The 17,207-nt window shown below is 45.1% G+C and overlaps 1 protein-coding gene across 1 annotated transcript in view; it reads left to right on the forward strand.

The window, feature by feature from the left end:
* LOC137331176 (nuclear factor NF-kappa-B p105 subunit-like) overlaps positions 1-17,207 on the forward strand; it is a 116,156-nt gene that overhangs the window by 34,854 nt on the left and 64,095 nt on the right. Inside the window, exons 4-5 of the mRNA XM_067994776.1 lie at positions 3,452-3,492; positions 11,026-11,124. Of these exons, the coding sequence (XP_067850877.1) occupies positions 3,452-3,492; positions 11,026-11,124 (140 nt within the window). The remainder of the gene's footprint in view (positions 1-3,451; positions 3,493-11,025; positions 11,125-17,207) is intronic.

The following is a 17,207-nucleotide window of genomic DNA, read 5'->3' on the forward strand; positions in this document are numbered from 1 at the left end:
CACTTGACCCGTTTTCGGGTGCGATGGTTTTTCTAGTCCCTTAAAGGTTATATTAGGAAATGGTCTTACAAAACATCATCCTTAAAGGAATGGAAAGGACACTGAAGATTAGTGTTCACGTTTAACTTAATTAATCCTCCAATTCTGGCCTTTTGTCCGTCCCCAATTTTCATCGCTCCACCATTGGCGGCCGTGCCTTCAGCTGCCTGGGCCCTAAGCTCTGGAATTCCCTCCCTAAACCTCTCCAACTCTCTCGTCCCTTAAGACGCTCCTTAAAACCTACTTCTTTGACCAACTTGTCCTAATATCTCCTTATGTGGCTCAATGTTAAATTTATTTTGATTATGATCCTGTGAAGCGCCTTGGGACATTTTACGATGTTAAAGGCACTTTACTTGAAGGTAAATTAGTGTCAGAGCAGTGGGAGGCATTCAAGGGAGAGATAGTGAGGGTTCAGAACAAACATGTTCCCACAAGATAAAGGGTGGGACCGCCAAATCTAGAGCCCTCTGGATGACCAGGAGCATACAGGGTAAGATTCGACAAAAAAGGGAAGCTTTTGTCGGATACCGAGAGCTCAATACTGCAGAAAGTCTGGAGGAGTATAGAAAGTGCAGGGGTGAAATTAAAAAGGAAATTAGGAAAGCAAAGAGAGGGCATGAAAAAATATTGGCAAGTAAAATCAAGGAAAACCCAAAGATGCTTTATGAATACATAATGAGCAAGAGGATAACTAAGGAAAGAGTAGGGCCAATAGAGTCCAAAAAGGTAAACTATGTGTGGAGACAGAAGATGTTGGTATGGTTCTTAATGAATACTTTGCAGAGATTATAATTAAGGAGGAGGAGTGTGAAATATTGGATGGGACAAACATAGTGAGAGAGGAAATATTAAGGGGTTCAGAACATAAGAACATAAGAAATAGGAGCAGGAGTAGGCCATACGGCCCCTCGAGCCTGCTCCACCATTCAGTCAGATCATGGCTGATCTTCGACCTCAACTCCACTTTCCCGCCCAATCCCCATATCCATTAATTCCCCTAGAGTCCAAAAATCTATTTATCTCACCCTTGAATATATTGAATGAACATCCACAGCCCTCTGGGGTAGAGAATTCCAAAGATTCACAACCCTCTGAGTGAAGAAATTCCTCCTTAGCTCAGTCTTAAATTGCTGACCCCTTATCCTGAGACCATGCCCCCTAATCCTAGACTCTCCAGCCAGGGGAAACAACCTCTCAGCATCTACCCCGTCAAGCCCCCTCATAATCATATGTTTCAATGAGATCACCTCTCATTCTTTTAAACTCCAGAGAGTATAGGCCCATTCTACTCAACCTCTCTTCATAGGACAACCCTCTCATCCCAGGAATTAATTTAGTGAACCTTCGTTGCACCCCCTCTAAGGCAAATATACCCTTCCTTCGATAAGGAGACTCTTTTGATGTTGTCTACATGGATTTTTAGCAAGGCTTTTGACAAGGTCCCACATGGCAGACTGGTCAAAAAAGTAAAAGCCCATGGGATCCAGGGAAAGTGGCAAGTTGGATCCAAAATTGGCTCAGAGGCAGGAAGCAAAGGGTAATGGTCAATGGGTGTTTTTGTAACTGGAAGGCTGTTTCCAGTGGGGTTCCGCAGGGCTCAGTACTAGGTCCCTTTTTGTGATATATATTAATGATTTAGACTTAAATGTAGGGGGCATGATTAAGAAGTTTGCAGATGATACAAAAATTAGCGGCGTGTGGTTGATAGTGAGGAGGAAAGCTGTAGACTGCAGGAAGATATCAATAGACTGGTCAGGTGGGCAGAAAAGTGGCAAATGGAATTCAATCCGGAGAAGTGTGAGGTAATGCATTTGGGGAGGGCAAACAAGGCAAGGAAATACACAATAAATAGTAGCAGTGTAGAGGAAGTGAGGGACCTTGGAGTGCATGTCCACAGATCCCTGAAGGTAGCAGGACAGGTAGATAAGGTGGTTAAGAAGGCATACGGGATACTTTCCTTTATTAGCCGAGGCAAAGAATATACGAGCAGGGAGGTTATGCTGGAACTGTATAAAACACTAGCTAGGTCACAGCTTGAGTACTGCGTACAGTTCTGGTCACCACATTACAAAAAAGATGTGATCGCACTAGAGAGGGTACAGAGGAGATTTACAAGGATGTTGCCGGGGCTGGAGAATTTTAGCGATGAGAAAAGATTTGATAGGCTGGGGTTGTTTCCTTTGGAACAAAGGAGGCTGAGGGGAGATTTAATAGAGGTGTATAAAATTATGAGAGGCCTAGATAGAGTGGATAAGAAGGACCTATTTCCCTTTGCAGAGGGGTCAATAACCAGGGGGCATGGATTTAAAGTAATTCGTCGAAGGATTAGAGGGGAGCTGAGGAGAAATTTTTTCACCCAGAGGGTGGTGGGGGTCTGGAACTCACTGCCTGAAAGGTTGGTAGAGGCAGAAACCCTCAACTCATTTAAAAAGTACCTGGATGTGCACCTGAATTGCTGTAACCCACAGGGCTACGGACCAAGTGCTGGAAAGTGGGATTAGGCTGGGTGGCTCTTTTCCGGCCGATGGGCCGAATGACCGCCTTCTATGCCGTAACTTTCTATGATTATAAATGCAAATTTGCTAACGCAGTATTTATTAGATAATAAACATTGCAAATCTAGCCGATGTAACCTGTGCTGTAACATGTCGGTGAATCACACTAATTACATAATTAATAGGGACATACCCCAGAGTTCTGCATGAGAGGGAGTGGAATCGTAAACCATATTTTATGCTGTGACCTTATTTTTAATGAAGTGGTGTGAATGGTCTGATATTCGTATTGGAAAACACTCATCATTTGCCGATTTGAAGTTTGACCTGTTTTTCTGTCTGGTACAAATGGGGTCGGATTAACAAATACTGCGCTGTCGTTTTCTGCTATTGAGGTTTGGACTTTAGATGTAAATTAAATGATTTTGTGGTATACTTTTATGAGTGTGCTTCCACGCCCCCCTTTCAAGCTGTACATTCCAGATCATAACAACTCGCTGCGTAAAAAAAATTTCTCCTCATCTCCCCCCTGGTTCTTTTGCCAATTGCCTTAAATCTGTGTTTTCTGGTTACCGACCCTCCTGCCAGTGGAAACTATTTCCCCCCGTCTACCCTATCAAAACCCTTCATGATTTTGCACGTCTCTATCAAATCTCTCCTTAACCTTCACTTATATTTTGCCTGGTATAATGCCTCTAATTGAAGACCCATTTCCACAATGCTTTGGATTTTAGAGAAGGGTTTTACGATCTAGTTCCTGCGAGATAGAATTTATTTTTTCCTGTTGGTGGGCAAAGGGATTTCCAGCAAAAGTACTTCATTCAGATTAGTCTCTGTCTTCCATGTTCTCTGTATTTTCTTTAACTATTTTTTCTGGAGTTTAATAATTACTGCGATTTTTTTTTTTTTCCCAGCTGATGGGCCTTATCTTGAGATTGCAGAGCAACCTAAACAGGTAAGAGAGAGGCACTTGTACACGTACATGCCGGTGTCAAAGCTGCATTGTGTTTGTTATAATTAACACGATCTTGCATTTTATTTACTCATTCCTTTCTTTTCTTAAATTTAAGTTTGATTATACTTTTGCCTTCTCTTCACGTGTGTGTAATGTAGAAATCTGATGTAATGTATTGAATAAAGAATGATGCTAGACATTCATAAGATACAACAGGCCTTATTTTAAAAATAGAATCATACAGCATAGGAGGAGGCCATTCGGCCCATCGTGCCTGTGCTGGCTCTTTGAAAGAGCTATCCAATTAGTCCCACTCCCCTGGTCTTTCCCCATAGCCCTGCAATTTTCTCTTTCAAATATTTATCCAATTCCCTTTTGAAAGTTACTATTGAATCTGCTTCCACCGCCCTTTCAGGCAGCGCATTCCAGATCATAACAACTCTCTGCATTAAAAAAAAAAATTTCTCCTCATTTCCTCTCTGGTTCTTTTGCCAATCACCTTAAATCTGTATCCTCTGGTTACCGACCCTCCTCCCACTGGAAACAGTTTCTCCTTATTTACTCCATCAAAACCCCTCACAATTTTGAACACCTCTATTAAATCTCCCCTTAACCTTCTCTGCTCCAAGGAGAACGATCCCAGCTTCTCCAGTCTCTCCCTCATCCCTGGTATCATCCTGGTAAACATCCTCTCCAAGGCCTTGATATCCTTCCTAAAGTGTGGTGCCCAGAATTGGACACAATAATCCAGCTGAGGCCTAACTAGTGAAATAGTCTTAAGTTCTGATTTTAAAAATTGTACACTCAATTTAGGCAATCCAAAATAAACAAGGGAGGAAAACTGGTGTTGTGCCTATGTTTGGAGACAGATTTGACTTTCTCTTTTAATTGTCCCTGAACCCCATTTGAGAACCTGTAGTTTCAAGCTGTTTGTTCCACTCTGAGTTGGGTGTTGGGATTACCATAAACGTCTGTATTTTGGTCACTTGGTCATTTCTACTTCTTGTACAATGAACAAACCTCTTGCATTTAACGAGGATCGTGAGCCAATGGCCAGATTTGGCTGATTAGGAAGAATTTGTTACTCACCTTTAAACAGGACTTACATTGAGTTACATCGAAGCTACAGCAGAGAAACAGGCCATTCGGCCCAACTGGTCCGTGCCGGTGTCAATGCTTCACATGAGCCTCCTTCCTCCCTACTTCATCTCACCCTATCAGTCTACCCTTCTATTCTTTTCTCCCTCATGCTTATCTAGCTTCCCCTTAAATGCGTCTATGCTATTTGCCTCAACTGCTCCATGTGGCACTCTTTGTGTGCGTTCGACATTCTCACCACTCTTTGGGTAAAGAAGTTTCTCCTGAATTCCCTATTGGATATATTTCTGACCTCTAGTTTTGGACCCCCCACAGTGGAAACATTTTCTCTACGTCTACCCTTCCACGCCCTGTTGTTATCTTAAAGACCTTGATCAGGACTTATTTGATCTAAGTCCAGATAATGACTGGTAGTTATGATTCGTAATTGAATTATTAGTCCAAGAAAATGAATTCCTGCTTGAGACCATTCCAAATGGTGTTGGCATATGGTCAGATATTGTGATTGACTGTTGCAAGATACCAGTGGAAGTTGAAATAGAAGGCATCCACTATGGGAGTACATCTCACAAGATCCCCTTCTATGTGGCTAATTTTCTCTATATTCCTGATCGAATATTTACTGTGTGCTGATCCTTTAAGCCTGACTGTAAGCACCTGAGGCTGCCCTTTGACTTTCCCCCAGATTGATCTATCTATCTACATTTCTTGTCTATGGCACAGTATCTGTCCCGCTTGAAATTACATTCATAAAGAAATCAACAATTCGCTGTTAATTGAACAATGCTATTGTTACAAATATGATTATCTGCACCTAGAGTTTTCCTACTTGTTTAATCAGTTCATTACAGGTGGCAGCACAAATAGAATCCTTAGTTTTAAGAACATAAGAAATAGGAGCAGGAGTAGGCCATACGGCCCCTCGAGCCTGCTCCACCATTCAGTCAGATCATGGCTGATCTTCGACCTCAACTCCACTTTCCCGCCCAATCCCCATGTCCCTTGATTCCTCTAGAGTCCAAAAATCTATCTATCTCAGCCTTGAATATTCTCAATGACTCAGCATCCACTGCCACCTGGGGTAGAGAATTCCAAAGAATCACAACCCTCTGAGTGAAGAAATTCCTCCTCATCTCAGTCCTAAATGGCCGACCCCTTATCCTGGGACTATGTCCCCTAGTTCTAGACTCGCCAGCCAGGGGAAACAGCCTCTCAGCATCTACCCTGTCAAGTACTCTCAGAATCTTATGTTTCAATGAGATCACCTCTCATTCTTCTAAACTCCAGAGAGTATAGGCCCATTCTACTCAATCTCTCCTCATAGGACAACCCTCTCATCCCAGGAATCAATCTAGAGAACCTTAGTTGAACTGCCTCTAAGGCAAGTATATCCTTCCTTTAGATAAGGAGACCAAAATTGTACACAGTACTCCAGGTGAGGTCTCACCAAAGCCCTGCACAATTGCAGCAATCCTTCCTTACTGTTGTACTCCAACCCCCTTGCAATAAAGGCCAGCATACCACTTGCCTTCCTAATTGCTTGCTATACCTGCATGTTAACTTTCCGCGTTTCGTGTACAAGGACACCCAAAGCCTTCTGAACACCAACATTTGATAATATCTCATCATTTAAAAAAGTATTCTGTTTTGTATTTAGAGGTATAGAATACAAAAGCAAGGAGGTAATATTGGACTTGTACAAGAGGCTGCAGTTGATATGTTTTTTTTAATTCATTTTTGGGATGTGGGCGTCGCTGGCGAGGCCGGCATTTATTGCCCATCCCTAGTCGCCCTGAGAAGGTGGTGGTGAGCCGCCTTCTTGAACCACTGATAACGGTTTGATACAAATGAGGGACTTGCTGGGCCACTTCAGAGGGCGGTTAAGAGTCAACCACGTTGGTGTGGGACTGGAGTCACATATAGGCCCAGACCTGATTTGGACATCTTTTATAGGAAGAATATAAATGTAATTGTAAGAGATGCAATATCGATTCACTTGGACATTACCAGGGATCTGGGGGTTACAGTTATGGAGGAAGACTTGTGAAATTTTGAGATTTTTTTTTCCCCTAGTGCTGAGAGAGTTAAGAGATGCCCTAATACATGCCTTCAAGATTATGAAGGGTTATGAACTGGTAAATATTGATGGATTGTTTCCATTGGTTAATGAGACAGTAATAAGAGGGAACAAATGTAAGGTGATCACAGAAAATTAAAGGGGAAGTTCGAAAAAAAATTATGCACAAGGTGATTTGTCCGTTACAAGCCGTTTTGGAAGCACAGACTATAAACTTTTTTTTAAAGGAAATTAGATAGTTGCTTGAAGAAGAATAATATTAAAGTTTATGGGGAGGAAACAAGAAAGTGGTTTTAGACTTATTTGCCAAATCACAGATCACTGAATAAATTGTGTGTTACATTTATATAATGTTCCTGTCGTTAGAAAGTAGCATCTGAGATCTGGATGTACAGTTGTAATGTTTAGCTGCTAAGATGGATCTTATTTTTAGCCTTACCTGTCAGGTATTCCATGCAGGTAAGTGTGTCTAACTAGGAACATACTGAGGTCAATTTGAGACTAATCATTGAGGGAAATTTCTGTAGATTGGCTGCTGCTTGTAAATCACTGGCTTGTATCTTGGGGAGAGGCCAGGTAATCAAGATCAGAAAAATCAGCAGGAAATGACTGGCTTTCTTTCTCTTTTTAAAAAAAAATAATGTATTTTTGGCACTTTGCTTGGGCCGGGGGTAATTACTTACACAGTTATTTTAGATACTTGTGCTCATTTTAATTAGATTGATCACCGTGAGTGTTATGTGCACTGTATAGGCCGTGTTCAGTTCAGTGGTGGAGTGGAACCCGGCTACCTCACTGTCGCTTGTAGAATTTTAAGATTGGTGATCTTGCTTCCTGAACGACATCGACCTGGTCCTATGATTGTGTTTGCACCTTGTGTTTGTGCTTATCTGACAGGGATTCTGAAGAAGTGGCATCGATAAAAGAAACTGATTGATTGTTGTTCATAAACTTTTTAAAAAACATTTAAAAAGAAAAACTTATTCATATGTTTTGAAGTATTGTTTGAACAGTAATTGAAACAACCACAAGATAAAACCACAGGTCCTTGATATTAACTCAGCAATGTCAGTAAATGACAGAATTTTCTAGACATTGGGTTTACACTTCTGGCAAATATCCAGAATAGGAAGGAAGTAACGTATGTAATAAATGTCAGCAGCGAAATGCGTGCGTATACAATCCCCAAATGATGATTATCTCCGTCCGTTTATGTTTCCTCTTCATTACATTACATAGAAATTGCAGCACAGAAACGGGCCATTCGGCCCAACTGGTCTGTGCTGGTGTTTGTTCTCCACACGTCCCTCCTCCCTCCCTATACACATCCGTGCCAATATGCTGAGCAAGTGTGGATTACCCATTGTTAAATAACAAGTTCATAGAATAATAGAATGGTCTCCTTCTGTGTTGTATCATTCGGCCCATCGTGCCTGTGCCAGCTCTTTTGAAAGAGATATCCAATTAGTCCCACTCCCCCTATTCTTTCCCCATAGCCCTGCAAATTTTTCCCCTTCAAGTATTTATCCAGTTCCCTTTTGAAAGTTACTATTGAATCTGCTTCCACCGCCCTTTCAGGCAGTGCACTCCAGATCATAACAACTCACTGCGTAAATAAACAATTTCTCTCATTTCCCCCCTGGTTCTTTTGCCAGTTCTTAAATCTCTTTCTTTTGGTTACTGACCCTTCTGCCAGTGGAAACCATTTGTCCTTACTTACTCTATCAAAACCCTTCATTGACTGTTCAGGCTCGCACAGAGATAATACCAACTTGGGCTAAGTACCAGAGAGAGACCAGTACCCATGGAATCATGGTACCATAGCAAGGAATTGGCACCTTCAAAAGGGAAGGGGAAGAAAATTAAGGAATAAGTGGAGGAAAAAATAATCTGTACTTTCCAAGCTCAAGGTTTATATTCAAAACCACCCACCCTACAGTTATAAATGGATATACGCAATGAATCTGAAATTCCACATGCGTTGTACAGGTCTCCTGGCAGAACCCATTCTCAGCCATTTACACCATTTTCTCTGTAACCTCCTCCAGCCCTACAACCCTCCGAGATCGCTTCGCTTCTCCAATTCTGGCCTCCTGCGCATCCCTGATTTTCATCGCTCCACCATTGGTGGCCATGCCTTCGGCTGCCTCGGCCCTAAGCTCTGGAATTCCCTCCCTAAACTTCTCCGTTTCTCCATCTCTCCGCCTTTTAAGATGCTCCTTTGGCCAAGCTTTTGATCATGTGCCTTAATATCTTTTTATGTGGCTCATTGTCAAATTTTGTCTGATAATCGCTCCTGTGAAGCGCCTCGGGATGTTTTTACTACGTTAAAGGGGCTATATAAATGCAAGTTGTTGTTGTTGTTACAGTGAGCAGTACAATCCAAATGGAAGTTCAGAGCCAAACTCTCAGTGCTTCATGATCTCATTTGAAATTTGAATTTAGAAATTTTAACAATTTCAGATGTTGTGTGATATTAAAATAGTACAATAATTCCTGTCTTTAATGTATCTCCCTGATTTGAATGGTCTGATTAACATTATATTGCCCTGATTTAAACGGTCTTTGATTAACATTGTATTGCCCTGATTTAAATGGTCTTTGATTAACATTGTATTGCCCTGATTTGAATGGTCTGATTAACACTGTATTGCCCTGATTTGAATGGTCTTTGATTAACATTGTATTGCCCTGATTTGAATGGTCTTTGATTAACATTGTATTGCCCTGATTTGAATGGTCTGATTAACATTGTATTGCCCTGATTTGAATGGTCTTTGATTAACACTGTATTGCCCTGATTTGAATGGTCTGATTAACATTGTATTGCCCTGATTTGAATGGTCTTTGATTAACACTGTATTGCCCTGATTTGAATGGTCTGATTAACATTGTATTGCCCTGATTTGAATGGTCTGATTAACATTGTATTGCCCTGATTTGAATGGTCTGATTAACACTGTATTGCCCTGATTTGAATGGTCTGATTAACATTGTATTGCCCTGATTTGAATGGTCTGATTAACACTGTATTGCCCTGATTTAAATGGTCTTTGATTAACACTCTATTGCCCTGATTTGAATGGTCTGATTAACATTGTATTGCCCTGATTTGAATGGTCTGATTAACATTGTATTGCCCTGATTTGAATGGTCTGATTAACACTGTATTGCCCTGATTTGAATGGTCTTTGATTAACATTGTATTGCCCTGATTTGAATGGTCTTTGATTAACATTGTATTGCCCTGATTTGAATGGTCTGATTAACACTGTATTGCCCTGATTTGAATGGTCTGATTAACATTGTATTGCCCTGATTTGAACGGTCTTTGATTAACACTGTATTGCCCTGATTTAAATGGTCTTTGATTAACATTGTATTGCCCTGATTTGAATGGTCTTTGATTAACACTGTATTGCCCTGATTTGAATGGTCTTTGATTAACACTGTATTGCCCTGATTTGAATGGTCTGATTAACACTGTATTGCCCTGATTTGAATGGTCTTTGATTAACACTGTATTGCCCTGATTTGAATGGTCTGATTAACACTGTATTGCCCTGATTTGAATGGTCTGATTAACACTGTATTGCCCTGATTTGAATGGTCTGATTAACACTGTATTGCCCTGATTTGAATGGTCTGATTAACATTGTATTGCCCTGATTTGAATGGTCTTTGATTAACACTGTATTGCCCTGATTTGAATGGTCTTTGATTAACACTGTATTGCCCTGATTTGAATGGTCTGATTAACACTGTATTGCCCTGATTTGAATGGTCTTTGATTAACATTGTATTGCCCTGATTTGAATGGTCTTTGATTAACACTGTATTGCCCTGATTTGAATGGTCTGATTAACACTGTATTGCCCTGATTTGAATGGTCTGATTAACACTGTATTGCCCTGATTTGAATGGTCTGATTAACACTGTATTGCCCTGATTTGAATGGTCTGATTAACATTGTATTGCCCTGATTTGAATGGTCTTTGATTAACACTGTATTGCCCTGATTTGAATGGTCTTTGATTAACATTGTATTGCCCTGATTTGAATGGTCTGATTAACACTGTATTGCCCTGATTTGAATGGTCTGATTAACATTGTATTGCCCTGATTTGAATGGTCTGATTAACATTGTATTGCCCTGATTTGAATGGTCTGATTAACACTGTATTGCCCTGATTTGAATGGTCTTTGATTAACACTGTATTGCCCTGATTTGAATGGTCTTTGATTAACACTGTATTGCCCTGATTTGAATGGTCTTTGATTAACACTGTATTGCCCTGATTTGAATGGTTCCTGTACATGTTGGTGCTCACAGTCGGATCTGATTTGTGTTTTTGCAGCGGGGTTTCCGGTTCCGTTATGGATGTGAGGGACCATCTCATGGAGGATTACCTGGTGCTTCTAGTGAGAAAAACAAGAAAACCTTCCCAGCTGTTAAGGTCTTGATTTCAAAATTAAACCAATTATCTGTTTATTTCTGTACAGAAAGTACACGAGACTTAAATATTTGATTAAACTGATGTACAGATCCCTATGTAATTTATTTACATTGGACCAATATAAAGTGTTTAAAATAAACTAGACTTTCAGATTTTCAGATTTGTAGGAAAGAGTGGGGGGAAATAAAGATGCATTAAAACAAAATATAACTAATTAATATTTTCAAATTTGTCTCAACATTTAAAGAAGTTTTCAGGGTATTTCTGTGGATTTCTGTCAGTTCAGGAAATGAGTTGGCAGCTGGTGGGTGGAATTCTGACTTAGAATTTATATTTAGCACATATGCAAATGTAAACTTCATTAGATATTTGTGTGGGCTTGAGAGGGTCTTGACTGTGTCAGTGAATAACTGCTAAGCAGGAAATAACTTGGAGCATTTAGACCTGTAGCTGAATGTTAATGATTTACCATTGAGGCCTGTGGTGTAAGATGTTAAAACTGTACGGATTTATTAGCTGTAGAACTTTGCCTGCGTTGAATGTTAACAAAACCAAGCTGGAACTTCCTTGATTTTATTTTGATGTTGAAGGGTAATGATTCTGTTCCTGCCAATCCCCCTATTCGTACCATCAGGTCAGAGGAGATCAAATCCTTTCCAAATGGGAAAAAATGCCAAGAAACGAAGACTATTGGGGCTCACTTTACATAGTCTTCTGAAATCTATTCTGAATGAAAGCATTGTTTTTACGATTTAAAGCGTGTAGCTTGAGTCAGTTTAAGGTCTGGCTGCTGCCATTTAATCAAACGTAGTTGTGAAAGTGGGAAGCTAAAATAGGAACAAATCTGATGATGAAACTTAAATGCTAAAATATTGATGTCAGGAAAAGCAGAAATCCCAAGAGGGAACTATTCTCTCTGTTGCTGTTCCTCCTCACTGTTTTTGTGCATCCTAATTGCCTGATCTGAGAGAGAGAATCAATTGCCAGAGGCTATTGTACTCGATTTGTGGCATTACTGGTTTTCCTGTCCTCAACTCCGACAGCTGTGGAGTCTCCGAAAATTTACTTCTTTTGGAATTTGTACAAGATGAATTCAAAATGTTGATTTCCATAGAACAATTTTTCTGTTTCACGTTTTGTAATTCTGTTCATTCCTCGGGGATGAATTTTCCCCATGGTTGAAGATATAAACCTGTCCCCTTGATGGTTTATGTTTCTCTATGTTTCTGTGTTTGAAGTTTTAATGCCGTTATTTTAGTGGATGGGAGATGAAGAGCTTCAGTAGTGTGTTTCAGCCTGTTTGATTTCTACCAAGTCCTGTGCCGCATCGTGTAACAATCTGTTGGTGACTGCGGTGTGACTGCACCGAGATTCATGAAGGGAACCGGCTACCTTAACTCCCCCGAGGGCAGCACGATCCCGGAGGAGATCAAACACTGCTGAAACCTCTGAGTTTTCTGATCGTTGATGAGCTGATTGGCTACGCTCGGATGACCTGTATGTAGGCCGTGCGACTGTCAAAACCACGGCCACTGCCCTCCTGCTACTGTTCTGTGGCTCAATGGGCAGCGCTCTCGCCTCGGAATCTGAAGTTGTGGGTTCGAGCCCACTCCAGAGACCTGAACACAAAATCCACGCTGACACTCCCAGTGCAGTACCGAGGGAGCGCTGCCCTGTCGGGGGGGGGGGGTCAGTACCGAGGGAGCGCTGCCCTGTCCGGGGGGGGTCAGTACCGAGGGAGCGCTGCCCTGTCGGGGGGGGTCAGTACCGAGGGAGCGCTGCCCTGTCGGGGGGGGGGGCAGTACCGAGGGAGCGCTGCCCTGTCGGGGGGGGGGCAGTACCGAGGGAGCGCTGCCCTGTCCGGGGGGGGGGCAGTACCGAGGGAGCGCTGCCCTGTCCGGGGGGGGCAGTACCGAGGGAGCGCCGCCCTGTCGGGGGGGGGGCAGTACCGAGGGAGCGCTGCCCTGTCCGGGGGGGGGCAGTACCGAGGGAGCGCTGCCCTGTCGGGGGGGGGGTCAGTACCGAGGGAGCGCTGCCCTGTCCGGGGGGGGGGGCAGTACCGAGGGAGCGCTGCCCTGTCGGGGGGGGGGGTCAGTACCGAGGGAGCGCTGCCCTGTCGGGGGGGGGCAGTACCGAGGGAGCGCTGCCCTGTCGGGGGGGGTCAGTACCGAGGGAGCGCTGCCCTGTCCGGGGGGGGGGGGGGCAGTACCGAGGGAGCGCTGCCCTGTCCGGGGGGGTCAGTACCGAGGGAGCGCTGCCCTGTCCGGGGGGGGGGGTCAGTACCGAGGGAGCGCTGCCCTGTCCGGGGGGGGGGGGTCAGTACCGAGGGAGCGCTGCCCTGTCCGGGGGGGGGCAGTACCGAGGGAGCGCTGCCCTGTCCGGGGGGGGGGGGGCAGTACCGAGGGAGCGCTGCCCTGTCCGGGGGGGGTCAGTACCGAGGGAGCGCTGCCCTGTCCGGGGGGGGGGGGGCAGTACCGAGGGAGCGCTGCCCTGTCCGGGGGGGGGGGTCAGTACCGAGGGAGCGCTGCCCTGTCCGGGGGGGGGGGGGGGGGGGGCAGTACCGAGGGAGCGCTGCCCTGTCAGGGGGTCGGGGGGGGGGGCAGTACCGAGGGAGCGCTGCCCTGTCCGGGGGGGGGGGGGGGTCAGTACCGAGGGAGCGCTGCCCTGTCGGGGGGGGGGGGGGGGGGTCAGTACCGAGGGAGCGCTGCCCTGTCGGGGGGGGGGGGGGGGGTCAGTACCGAGGGAGCGCTGCCCTGTCGGGGGGGGGGGGGGGGGTCAGTACCGAGGGAGCGCTGCCCTGTCCGGGGGGGGGGGTCAGTACCGAGGGAGCGCTGCCCTGTCGGGGGGGGGGGGGGGGCAGTACCGAGGGAGCGCTGCCCTGTCCGGGGGGGGGTCAGTACCGAGGGAGCGCTGCCCTGTCGGAGAGGCCGTCTTTCGGATGAGATGTTAAACTGAGGCCCCGTCTGCCCTCTCGGGTGAATGTAAAAAAATCCTATAAACTATTTCAAAGAGGAGCAGGGGAGTTCTCCCTGGTGTCTGGGCCAATATTTATCCCTCAACCAACATCACTTAAAAAACAGAGTATCTGGTCATTATCACATTGCTGTTTGTGGGATCTTGCTGTGCGCAAATTGGCTGCTGCGTTTCCTACGTTACAACAGTGACCGCACTCCAAAAGTACTTTGTTGGCTGCAAAGCGCTTTGGGATGTCCTGACGTCATGAAAGGCGCTATATAAATGCAAATTCTTTCTCCTTTCTATCTGACCTTCCTCCCCTCCTCTTCAGCATTTACCTGAAACAGCTGCAGTCCGTGGCAGCCCAGTGAAGTAAATGAGATGGCGCTGGTGTCTACGGAGAGACTCTAATTGCTTTTCCCAGCTGCAGCAATTTGGGCAGTGCTGGCAGTGCTTCATATCTTCATTTTAAAATTCTGGTGGTGTCCAAATTCAAAAGACTTGTAAACGACCCAGGGGAAGTTCTCTGCACTGCTTCAGTTGTGCACAACTGCAGTCACGTTGTGCGAGTGTGTCCAGCCATGGGCATTTTATTTTACTTCTTATGGGCTAGGTTAAGCGCTGTATGTTTGAGAAGCGAACACAGTGGTTATGTTTCTGGACTAGTAATCCAGAGTCCTGGACTAATAATCCGCAGTCACGAGTTCAAATCCCACCACGGCAGCTGGGGAATTTAAATTCAATGAATTAAATTCAATAAATTAAATAAAATCTGGAATTAAATACTAATATCAGTAATGGTGGCCATGAAACTACCAGATTGTCGTAAAAACCCATCTGGTTCACTAATGTTCCGGCATCAGGCCACTGGGCACCGGACACGACAAAGGCAAACCAAGCCCAGTCGACCCTGCAAAGTCCTCCTCACTAACATCTGGGGACTTGTGCCAAAATTGGGAGAGCTGTCCCACAGACTAGTCAAGCAACAGTCTGACATAGCCATACTCACAGAATCATACCTTTCAGCCAACGTCCCAGACTCTTCCATCACCATCTCTGGGTATGTCCTGTCCCACCGGCAGGACAGACCCACCAGAGGTGGCGGTACAGTGATATACAGTCAGGTGGGAGTGGCCCTGAGAGTCCTCAACATTGTCTCTGGAACCCATGAAATCTCATGGCATCAAGTCAAACATGGGCAAGGAAACCTCCTGCTGATCACCACCTACCGCCCTCCATCAGCTGATGAATCAGTCCTCCTCCATGTTGAGCACCACTTGGAGGAAGCACTGAGGGTAGCAAGGGCACAGAATATACTCTGGGTGGGGGACTTCAATGTCTATCACCAAGAGTGGCTCGGTAGCACCACTACTGACCGAGCTGGCCAAGTCCTGAAGGACATAGTTGTCAGACTGGGCCTGCGGCAGGTGGTGAGCGAACCAACACGAGGGAGAAACTTACTTGACCTCGTCCTCACCAATCTACCTGTCGCAAATGCATCTGTCCATGACCGTATTGTTAGGAGTGACCACCGCACAGTCCTCGTGGAGACGAAGTCCCGTCTTCGCACTGAGGACACCATCCAACGTGTTGTGTGGCACTATCACCGTGCTAAATGGGATAGATTCAGAACACATCTAGCAGCTCACAACTGGGCATCCATGAGGCACTGTGGGCCATCAGCAGCAGCAGGATTGTATTCCAGCACAATCTGTAACCTCATGGCCCGGCATATTCCTCACTCTACCATTACCAACAAGCCAGAAGATCAACCCTGGTTCAATGAGGAGTGTCGAAGAGCATGCCAGGAGCAGCACCAGGCGTGCCTAAAAATGAGGTGCCAACCTGGTGAAGCTACAACTCAGGACTACATGCATGCTAAACAGCGGAAGCAACATGCTATAGACAGAGCTAAGCGATTCCACAACCAATGGATCAGATCAAAGCTCTGCAGTCCTGCCACATCCAGTCGTGAATGGTGGTGGACAATTAAACAACTAACGGGAAGAGGAGGCTCTGTAAACATCCCCATCCTCAATGATAGCGGAGTCCAGCACGTGGGTGCAAAAGACAAAGCTGAAGCGTTTGCAACCATCTTCAGCCAGAAGTGCCGAGTGGATGATCCATCTCGGCCTCCTCCCGATATCCCCACCATCACAGAAGCCAGTCTTCAGCCAATTCAATTCACTCCACGTGATATCAAGAAACGGCTGAGTGCACTGGATACAGCAAAGGCTATGGGCCCCGACAACATCCCAGCTGTAGTGCTGAAGACTTGTGCTCCAGAACTATCTGCGCCTCCAGCCAAGCTGTTCCAGTACAGCTACAACACTGGCATCTACCCGACAATGTGGAAAATTGCCCAGGTATGTCCTGTCCAAAAAAAGGACAAATCCAATCCGGCCAATTACCGCCCCATCAGTCTACTCTCAATCATCAGCAAAGTGATGGAAGGTGTCGTCGACAGTGCTATCAAGCGGCACTTACTCACCAATAACCTGCTCACTGATGCTCAGTTTGGGTTCCGCCAGGACCACTTGGCTCCAGGCCTCATTACAGCCTTGGTCCAAACATGGACAAAAGAGCTGAATTCCAAAGGTGGGGTGAGAGTGACTGCCCTTGACATCAAGGCAGCATTTGACCGAGTGTGGCACCAAGAAGCCCTAGTAAAATTGAAGTCAATGGGAATCGGGGGTAAAACTCTCCAGTAGCTGGAGTCATACCTAGCACAAAGGAAGATGGCAGTGGTTGTTGGAGGCCAATCATCTCAGTCCCAGGACATTGCTGCAGGAGTTCCTCAGGGCAGTGTCCGAGGCCCAACCATCTTCAGCTGCTTCATCAATGACCTTCCCTCCATCATAAGGTCAGAAATGGGGATGTTCGCTGATGATTACGTAGTGTTCAGTTCCATTCGCAACCCCTCAGATAATGAAGCAGTCCGAGCCCACATGCAGCAAGACCTGGACAACATCCAGGCTTGGACTGACAAGTGGCACGTAACATTCGTGTCAGATAAGTGCCAGGCAATGACTATCTCCAACCTCCCCTTGACGTTCAACGGCATTACCATCGCCGAATCCCCCACCATCAACATCCTGGAGGTCACCATTGACCAGAAACTTAACTGG

This window comes from Heptranchias perlo, chromosome 1 (assembly GCF_035084215.1).
Source record: "Heptranchias perlo isolate sHepPer1 chromosome 1, sHepPer1.hap1, whole genome shotgun sequence".
In the NCBI taxonomy this organism is placed as follows: Eukaryota; Metazoa; Chordata; class Chondrichthyes; order Hexanchiformes; family Hexanchidae; genus Heptranchias; species Heptranchias perlo.